The following is a 10,927-nucleotide window of genomic DNA, read 5'->3' on the forward strand; positions in this document are numbered from 1 at the left end:
GAGCCCTCAGCACAGGAAAGACATGGACTAGGACAAGGGGTAATGGTTTTAAATTAATAGAGGGTAGATTTAGACTTGGTATAAGGAAGAAATTTGTCACAATGAGAGTGGTGAAACACTGGAACAGGTTTTCCAGAGAGGTGGTAGATGCCCCATCCCTGGGAACATTCAAGGTCAGGTTGGATGGGGCTCTGAGCAACCTGATCTAGTTGAAGATGTCCCTGGTCATTGCAGGGGGGTCAGACTAGATGACCTTAAAAGGTCCCTTCCAACCCAAAGATTCTATGATTCTAAAATGGTAAACAAGTTACTAATATTGATCATGTAGCTGCAGTCATGAACACTTTACAATTTAATAGCTTAATGTAGGCATACTTAAATTGCTGAAAACAGCAATAATTGTCTCAGGTATTAAGAAAAAATGTAGCCCTTGCTTCCTCTGGCTCAAGGAGAATGAAAAATGACTGGAGAGCCAGGCTATAACAGAGGAAAAATGACTACTGAAGAACTAGTTTGCCTGCTCTGTATTAAGGTCAGCCAATGCTATAAATTGCTTGTGTGTTAAAAATGCGTGAGAGGAGAACTTCCCAGAGCTTTCTTCAAAGCGCCCTTGCTTTCCAAAGAAGCTTTCTTCAGCATCCCTAATATTTCATTTTCCTGAAGGACTATTATTACACACACAAAAAAAAGAGAAGACAAAGAGAGAGAAAGCGATACATGCTTCAGCACAGAATATTCCCATTTTCCCTCAAAACATAACGGAACAGAATATTCTCGATGAAGTTTTCTCCAACATTTTGCTAAAAATACATTGGGAACCAGTCAGTACAAACTGCTGCAGTAATAATTAACGTGGCAAATGCATTCTCGCTGCTGTCACTGCACTTTGGTTATGGTTTGCAATAGCAGCAAATGGGACAAACCTCAATGAAAGTATTAAATTCCTACTTAGGAATGTGATGGTGTAAACTAGAGTACAGTCTACTGGTCTCAACTGCCTTAAGAACTCAAATCTTGCTGGAGACTTCTTTGTGCTTAGTTGCATACTTGGTTTTTGCACTCAACCTAGTTGGGATGGGACAGGATATTCTTTCACCCACCAACAGGATATGAGAGACTCAAGGCATGAGAAATGGAAGGAGCAGAATCAAGGGGAGAAAGCAGTTGGTTATCTTTTGGGATCACCCTGCAAGGGCTCGACCTTAAGGAGAAGGAGCTGTGGCATTGAGAAGCTGGTAAACAGCTGGACACCTGCAGGGCTCAACCTTGAGGAGAAGGAGCTGTGGTAAATAACTAAGAGGAAGCAAAGGAGCGCGTGGACATACAGAGGCAACCAGTCCTGCCTCTGTGAGAGTCGCGTGGACTTAAAGCAATCGCCAATCAGGTAGCTCGCGTGGACTTAAAGCAATAGCCAATCAGGTAGCACTTTTAGGCACGTGAATGGGCTGTATTTGTATAAAAAGCAAGCTTTTATAACAATAAAGTTCTTTGGCCTGAATCCCCGCCAGAGTCCATGCCTTAATACTCCACAGTTATCACCAAGAACTATGGTAAACAAGAATGACATATTGGTTCAGTGAACTGCAGAAGCCCTGTTTTAGCACTACCACTAACAGTTATCATTCACTTTCCATGATGACATCATCTACAAGAGCTAACAAAACAACATAAAAACTTACTTGGAGTGAAAATGCTCGTAAAGCGGGAATAGGGATTAAGGCAGCCATAAAGAAAGCAGTAACATTGCTGATAGATGTAAGGGCTACACTTGCTCCTGTTCGCTTCAAACATTCACCTGTTCTATCCTGCAAAACAAATGATGTATTGGACAAGTCAAGTGAATAAGGTGATGTCCTGCAAATGAAGGGGTCATCCTACAGATATAACATGGTAACAGTGAAAACTATTATAAGGAAATTCTGAATATAAGTGTGCATTTGAGAATATGTAAGAGTAAACAATATACTACATACACTATCCAGGAGAAAAGCAAATGACATATGAAGTGCTTACATCCTTTGAGGGTAACAAACATTATCAAAGCTGACACTGCCTTCAAAACTCAAAGCTAAATGGATACTGACATTATATCAAAAACATCAGTTATTAAGTAGGATTTTTTTTGTATCAGTACAGTCACTTGGTGTTCTCAACTTTTTTCAGACAAAATAAGCATGCATTAACAGCATAGATGAATAATGTCTTGAAGAAGCATGTAAGAAAAAAACCCCAGGAACCACACAAAAAATCAGAGAGAATCAAACACAGGATCCTTTCGCAACGCAGTAGGTTATTTTGAAGCATGTGGAGGTTATAGCACAATGAGTGTGTAGTGTCTACATGTTGAACCAGCTGGAAAGAGCACATGGAAGACATTGCTCGTACAAAACAGAACTGGCAAATATATACTGATTTTAAAAGGTTTGTGCTTTGGATATGGAACTTTGGACTGAGAATAAAAAGGTCAATAAAAGGAAAGGATTATAAAAGTGAGGAGGATCTTAGACTTCATAATGTGAATGTGAATGTCATGGTTAATTATAAATAAAAGGAAAGAAAACCAGGCCCTAGGACAAAGATCTCTAGAACAAAAGATTTTTTAAAAAATCATTACTAATTCTAGGTATAACATACTTTCCTATATGAGGCTTTTTCTTTTATTTTATTCTTTTATTTCCCCCCAACTCCCCATTTTGTCATTACCTCAAATGGAATTCTCTTATTCTGCCCTGTTTCACTAAATGCATGTACCAGAAGGAATATATCATCTACGCCAACTCCAAGAGCAAGAAAAGGCAAAACCTTGGGGGAAAAACAAAACAAGCAAAAAAACAAGAACATTTTTATATTATTCTTATGATCTACCATGCAACTAGTCATTACATGGCTAATCAAAATAACCTTTACACTACACTCTGAACACAAATCCAAGGTTAAAATGAAAATCAGTAGGATGCAATACAGCTATTAACTTTTATTCTGAAAGACTGATGAAGAACTTGCAGTATACCATTTATAGGTACAAAACCTTACTAAAAGTAATTTAAGTTTTTGGTAGGCAAAGAATATCAGATAATATTTCAAGTTATTTTCAAAATATTTTTAGGAGATGAACATCCTGATATATTCAGATGTAAAGGAAAAAACTTGCATCTTCTTATGTACAACTGTATGCTTACACTCATATTGGGAAAAACAAATATCCTAGAACCTACGTAATTAAACAAACTGCAGATATCTGCCTTTTTCTTTAAAATCATTTGGCAGCATGTTCTCTTAATTTCTCACAGCACAAGCTACTAGACAGGAGAAAGACATAGGTAAAAATCTAAACATCAAAATACTTTCTCAGCTTTTGTTTTTCCTCAAAGATTGATTCAGATGTGTTCATTTACTAACAAAGTTCTTGTAATTTAGCAGCAGACTTATGGCTCCTTAATACCTGAGTTGTGGCAGCATTAAAGGAAATTCCAATCAATGAGCACAGACCCAATCCTGCAGCCACTGAGAGAGCAACCAAGAAGACTCCTGCCAGCCCCACAGCACCCTGAGACTTGGCACAGTCCCACCGCAGCATTGTTAAACAGGCGTAGGCAAGCTGAAAGCAAAGCAGGGATTGGATTAGAATGGATCCTTCTCTATCGGCTATCTCCCCCCCAACAACATACACAGCTTACAAACATTTTTGAACAGAACAGACACATCAGAGATGTTACATAGAGGAATAGGTGACAACCCTGAGGCAAATGTTTACAAACTGCAATTTTTATTTTAAGTATTCTGAAAATGTTCTGGACTGTTGACTGGTAACAACAAGGCAGCCATTTGAGCCCTGCTATACTACAGGAGTCAATTAAATAAACTTTTTTCTTACCATTAGTAAGTAGCCACTAGCTACTCTGATAACACTGACATCAGAAAATGACTTTAGAATGTCATCCAGGGTAGTTGTAGCAAAGGAAAGCACCTTCTGAGTAGAGTTTTGTGCAACACTTTGATGAACAACCTATGGAAAGAAAAATAAAACTTAGTGTGGCTAAAAAAAAAGCCCATTATCATCTTCTACAGCACATATCTGAAATCAACTACTTTTGCCTTTAACGTTCCTGTTAAAGCACACACCCTATACAAGAGATTTCACTGATGTTACATGAAATAAATATTTTTGGTAATTATTTCCTGCAAGCTACTGATTATCAAACAAGAATTTGCATCCTCCAGGAAAGGCCACTGCATTCACAGCTCATTCAAAACATTTAACTTAACTCCTGAAATGTAAACGAGGTTTCTTCTTTCCATAACTCTGCCATTGATTTGCTGTTGTATGAGTTTTGCCTTTAATCCAAGGTCCAGCAAACAGTAAAACCTTCATGGCTTCTTATATGTGAATAAGCAAGCAGCTTCTTAATTAAAAAAAAGAAGAAATCAGCCTTTTAAAATAGTCTGCTACAGAGCAAGGATAACATTAAAACCAGGAGACAACACTCAGTTCTAGTTTAAGCATCTTCCTTGAGAAAATACTATAAAAAGCCACGACTAAAGGCAGTGGATCTTAGTAAAACTTTAAAGCAAAATATCTAGGTTATTTTCAATTTTACCTCAACATACATCCGCTGCCAGGCTTCCAGAATTGCTGCTGCCTTATCCTCACTCCAGTTGATATGTGAAACATATTCATACCCCTTGAAGTGCTCATACATTTGCTTAGGAGTCATTAACTGAAATATGGTTTGCAAAGCCTGGGCACTATAACAGGAAGAGAAGAGAGAGGAGAAAGAGGCATAAAATAAGCATTTTCAGGAAATGATTTTTCACTGCATAAAGGCTCAAATGAGAGCCTAATAGGAGCTTGCACAAGTTCTTGATATAGGCCACATGTTGACATTAAAATTGAACAGAGTATAATTATTCTACTGTGCATCTGGTGCAGCTGTATTGGTCTATATAGTGTTGAGGCTAAGTGTTTTCACTGAAATTAGTGAGAGTTTTGTCATTATTTTCAATAGGATCAGTTTCAGGAGCAAAGAACGTAACCCTACAAATCAGTTATAAAGATCATGACTGACAGACAGATTGCTATGAGGAGGACACAGGAACAGTTATTCCTATGAGATCTTACAAATGCTGTTGGAAATTTCTTTTGAAGACCTTGGTCTTTTTCATCCCTTAGAAAGAAATGCCAGACTAAACTTCTGACACCTGACAAGCAGCAAAGAATACACAAAAGGTGATAATTATCCATCGTAAATTTCCACAGTATGTAACTGTATCCAAGAAATTTAGAAGCTTAAGGAACTGTTTTATTTTTCACCAAGAATAAAGTCTTTGGCTATTTGTTAGAAGACACTTCTGTGCACTTTTTCAGAATAAATCAAAATTAGTAAGAAATTAAACAATATTTAGTGTCAATGTAAAAAACATTAAAATACATATCAAAAGTTCTAGTAAAATTATCTGTATTAAATATGTGAGAATTGTACTTCTTTTAGTTTAATATAAATGTGGATTTAGATGTGCATACATCTAAAAAATGTTTTTATATGTCCTATTTTTTTAACACAGTTCTATTTCAAGGGGTTTCCTCCCTGAAGTGCAGTGTTCCATGACTTCTTCAAGAAGTCTGAAACAAAGGGGTTTATTTCATCAGTCAAAAAAGTATTCAAGATACAGTGACATAAAGAATATACTTTTCTCTGTATTGACCCTAAACAAACAGTTCAATAGAGATTTTGGAATTCTGAGAAAAGTCAAATGAGTGGGCACATTACCAAAGTTGATTTTCCCCCTTTTTTCCTTTGATCATATTTCAAAAACACAAAGTTGTTCATTTTAAATACTGTTCAATGCTTTATACATACACTATAAAAAAACAAAGTTGCCAGGAAAAAAATTATTTCTGAGCAATGTACACTATCATTCTTAGGTTAGAAGTAGGCAGCAATGACACCTCCTCAAATTTAAACAACTGTCTAATCACTCTTTTAAATTCTGTCCTCATCAGGGATGTCCTCCTAGACCAGGGTTCATAATACTCATAATTCACAGATTTCAAAAGGCAGTTGATTTTGCATGATCTGGCCCCCTGCCAAAAAAAACCCAAACCCTAACAAAGAAAAATTTTAAAATTTTCTGTAAACATTTGTTTGCTTACCTGACAAGTTTACCAGAACTATTCTTGACTGTACCACCTATAATCAATTCCTCCTGCCAATGCATGTATTTTCTTGACAGTCCATAGCATCCACCACTCAAAACAAGAGCCACATCAAGAGGCTAGAAAAAAATTTTAAAGCAATTCATCAGTTGCACAACTTCAAACTCATATCCTAAATCAACACCTAGTGTACTGAAATAACAGATATTGAAGATCAACTAGGTAGTCTACAAAGAGAAATGTGTTCAACAAATGGAGTAGACAAACTATCCCAATACTTGTTCACCAGACAGCAACTTCTCCAAAGTCTAGTGTGACTGAGAAAGGGATATAAAGTTGGGTCAACAAAACTGGCTCTACTTGAAGGAAGACTTTGCTGCATGATGTCAGTGTACAGCAGCAGCCATATTCCAGGAGTGACTGCGTCTGCCTGAGGCATGTTGCCTGCTGAAATGGTGTGTCACCACATTGCCACATCCAGTCAGTAGCTGAGAACTATAATCTCACTCTAAATATGCGTGATTAATATTGCATCACAGGCTGAGGGAAAGTTAGTGACTCTGGACTAATGGTATATAATAGGAACTGAAAAATTAAATCACTGAAGAACATAAAAGATATATTACTTGGAAGGGAGTGGTACCCTTTTCTCTCACCACACATACAGAGCCTCCCTTGAAAAGATCTACAGAAAGATAAGCAAACTTACTTTGGTGGAATTTTTGTTGGGAGCTGTGATTGGGCAATCAGGATCAGCAGGATTCAGACAAGGTCGATCCATATAACCATGACCAACCTCTGCTTTATTCAGCATTTCTTCCCAGTTCTCCACTTGGTAATTTATTTTCCTTAACTCTTCTAAGAATTCTAAGGGGTCAAAGTTGATCCACTGCAAAGGAGGTTTCCCTCTGTAATAGAAATCAGGGAAAAATGACCAAAAAAAGACAAAATAAATACTGAAACATAATTTTTTAATTTGTATTTGCACAAATGATGAGGTTGTTTTCTGTTACAAGCTATAACCCTTTCTGGTAAGGGTGTTTCATAAAACGAAATGCATGTTTTAATTATATTTGTTATGTATACTTTTCTTGTAGCCCTGTGGTGATTTTAACAAAAATAGTCAGTACTTACATACCAATTTACTGTATGAAAGGGAATATTCACATGTTAATTCACATGTTAAAAACACTTTAATTTACAAACCAAATAAAACAAACCATCACGCACCTAAATAACAAAAAAGCAGTCAACTGCTGCTTCAAAGAATTTGGAGGGAGGGGAGAGGGAAAGAAGGGAGGGAGCTGAAGAAAGAAATCCTTTCACATAGTATCAGATTACTTCTTGCTAGTCTAATAATCATCTTGCAAACATAATCAATCAATGTAGCTGATCTTTGTTTATCTATAACAATTCTGTGCTCCTGCAAATGCCCTGGCTGCTTGACTACCAACCATCAAGCTTTCCTGCTACTATGGCTGTCATCCCTATCAGTGCCACATCTCCCACCCCCCACTTTTGAATTTGTGATGTTGGCAGACTACAAAGGCTTTTGGCTGCCTTATTCTGTGATTCAAACCACACTGTATCTGCTTAACCAGGCTTAATTCTTTATTTGAAATCTCCCAACGAGAAAATACAACCCCCCTTATTTCCCCATCTAAAACTGTACACTAAACATTAGCCATTGCAAATTGCTTTCACAGAGACGTGCAAACCAGGTCAGAAACAATAACTCAAATGCTAACTCTTGCATAATTAACAGAAAATGCCTGCACAGATTAACAATTAACTCTTTGAATGATGTAGAGCATATAATATCACACTTGCAAATTGTGAGAAACCAGCCATAAAAGATATCTTTGGTTTCTTTAATTATTAGACATAGCAACGTTGGAGAAGTTCGTGGAGGACCGTGTCCCATGGGAGGGACCCCATGCTGGAGCAGGGGAAGAGTGTGAGGAGTCCTCCCCCTGAGGAGGAAGGAGCGGCAGAGACAGCGTGTGATGAACTGACCACAACCCCCATTCCCTGTCCCCCTGCGTCACTCAGGGGGAGGAGGTAGAAAAAATCGGGAGTGAAATTGAGCCCAGGAAGAAGGGGGGGGAACATGTTTTAAGATTTGGTTTTAGTTCTCATTATCCTACTCTGATTTGATTGGTAATAAATTAAACTAATTTCCCCAAGTCAAGTCTGTTTTGCCCGTGACAGTAATTGCTGAATGATCTCTCCCTGTCCTTAGCTTGACCCACAAGCTTTTTGTTACATTTTCTCGCCCCTGTCCAGCTGAGAAGGGGCGAATGCTGAATGACTCCTCCCTGACCTCTCCCTCTCCTCAACCCACAAGCTCCTCATTATACTTTCTCTCCCCTGTCCAGCTGAGAAGGGGAGTGTTAGAGTGGCTTTGGTGGGCACTTGGTGTCCAGCCAGGGTCAACCCACCACAGTGTCTTTTCTGCAAAGACACTACAATTTATTTATTTTTTAGTTAAGCCAGAATCTGAATAAGCAATGGGATGCAACTCAAAATCATGCATCATTTTACTACTAAAATCAGACAGACTGGAAAGTTATAAAAACAGCATGCTTACAATAGATAGGCCGTTCCTGACTGTAGCTTTGCTCCCTCCCAGAAGCAGTCCAAAGGAGTGATAATTAAACAAGGATAAAGATATTCTATGATCTGTCAAAGTCAGAAAGGGGAAAAAAACACAGTCAGACTACAATATAATCTAAACAACACAAGTTGAATCATGAGAATATAAAATGCTTATAACCAAATGCCTGTTTTGCCTACCTGGTCCATGTAACCTGCTTCCGTGATGAGTTCTGCTGATTTATAACATAAGTGTTCCAATTTCCATTGTCTGTAATAAATATAAAGAATAAGTTTTTGTTGTTGGAGTTTTTTTCACAATTACTGAAAAGTTATTTTTAAAATATAACATACATTAAAATTGCAACTCACATGGACATGGTGGCCTCAAGTAGTGAATCACTGAGAAAGACAAATTTTATTCAGTGTAGGTATAACACAACCTCACAAAAAAGGCCTTTCTTTTTTTGTAGTTATAACTAGAAATATTTATTTCATTTATGCTAAACAGTGTCTGTAAAAGTCATTAAAAATAATGGAGCTTCTTTTGGATTAATAGGTTAGTTGACACAACTAACAGGGACAGAAATGTGTCTTTATATAAATAAGACCACTTGTGACTTAAGATAGCACTCAGTGACACGAGAGAAGTCAGCTTCAGGTTCAGACTATCTCTAACTCATGCAAGTAGGAGAAAAGAAACCATTAGAATTTCTGTTTTCCTTGTTCAGCTGTATTATAACTTCCACTGTAGTGACTTACAGCACCTTAGACAAGGCAGGAGCCTAGGTATTAGTTCATTTAGGCATCAGTTAGATGCGCTGAAAAGATGTGCTGAAAGACAGCAGGCTTCATGCCTCATAGATAGCATCCCTAGGCACATCATCATATAAGTAGCAACCCTGGAGGAACCACTTGTCATGGAGAGATCTCACTAGCCCAAAACTGGTGCCTCATTAAGGTGCACTTTTAGTATTTTTATTGTTGGACAACTCTTATATCCTGCTTTTCAGACAACTCCCAACCCTCAGTATGTACACACAGACACCCTGAAGGTCAACTCTACTATGATTGCATCGATGTTATTAAATAGCCCAGTAATTCCACCTGCTGCCATTTCTCCTCCATTTGCATTTCCCCTTTAAACCCAAATTACTGGAAGGCTTTTCATTGTTAGGAATCCCATCAATAAAGTCCTATTTTTAAGAGCACACTTATCACTTCTTTACCAAGAAAAATGCTGGATACTGTAGCACTGTTCATAAGGGTACATTTTCAGAATCTCATCCAACACCTCTTATACCATTTTATTTGTTAAAAAGTCAGCTGGTCACTGCTATCATGCCACAATTTCAAGCATCAGTAATTAGTGACATTCAAATCAAAACACAGTTCTAAGGGAAAGATCCTGAAGTGCTATCCATTAAAAATATATGCAAGGAAACATCTGTCCACTTTCTAGCTGTTAGATGATCAAGAAAAGTTTTGCTTTTCTCCTTACCTGTTGTACATATAAACATCTACTCTGCTGGCCTGAAGTGCAGAGTCAAGGTGCTGTCTGAGTGCTTCTATTGTTAGTACATTAGCACCATCTTCCTGTGGAGTCTGAATCATGAGCTGGGGGTTAAACATGGCCTCTTCTCCAATCTTCTGCCGTGTGTAATTTAATTCCAGACTCACTCGTCCACCAACTGATGGATAAATATTAACAGCTTTGTATTAGCTAATAACAGCTTATTCTGGATTCACATGATGAGCATTCTCTGGTCAGAAAATCTTTACCATGTGTATGGAACATTCTACCTCAAACTGATTACAGCGTAGCTCTAAATCTAATATCAAATTTATTTTGTAACAAAATAACAGTGTAACAAAAAACATATTCCCCATTAAAAAAATGCCATTGTTCCTACTTCACTAAAACACTGATATGCAAATTGGAGCCTCTTAAACAACATGTTTTTTCTATATTAGAACCAATATTCCATATGTAAAAAAACCAGAAAACCTTTTCCTTGCGGACCAAATCAAATACTCTTATGTTACAATTTCTTTCACTTGTATAAACAGTCTGCTCCAATAGTACATTTCAAGATAAATGGCTTCAATTTACACTCTTCTAAATAATTTTGCAATGGCAGAAGGGGGATGTTTCTCTTCAGTTAAAAAAAGGGAAGA

The 10,927-nt window shown here is 37.4% G+C and overlaps 1 protein-coding gene across 1 annotated transcript; it reads right to left on the bottom strand.

Moving 5' to 3' along the window:
- Window positions 1–1,619: 1,619 nt before the first annotated feature.
- On the bottom strand, window positions 1,620–10,440 carry LOC104618859 (protein patched homolog 1-like; the record flags this gene model as incomplete). Its single annotated transcript, XM_010284563.1, has 10 exons — window positions 1,620–1,805; window positions 2,704–2,802; window positions 3,443–3,598; window positions 3,875–4,006; window positions 4,599–4,746; window positions 6,152–6,273; window positions 6,864–7,062; window positions 8,745–8,836; window positions 8,951–9,020; window positions 10,251–10,440. Coding segments are annotated over 10 exons (1,394 nt in total), but the record flags the coding sequence as incomplete, so codon positions are not given.
- Window positions 10,441–10,927: the final 487 nt, after the last annotated feature.

The sequence above is a fragment of the Phaethon lepturus genome, unplaced genomic scaffold, assembly GCF_000687285.1.
Source record: "Phaethon lepturus isolate BGI_N335 unplaced genomic scaffold, ASM68728v1 scaffold18803, whole genome shotgun sequence".
NCBI classification, from domain to species: domain Eukaryota; kingdom Metazoa; phylum Chordata; class Aves; order Phaethontiformes; family Phaethontidae; genus Phaethon; species Phaethon lepturus.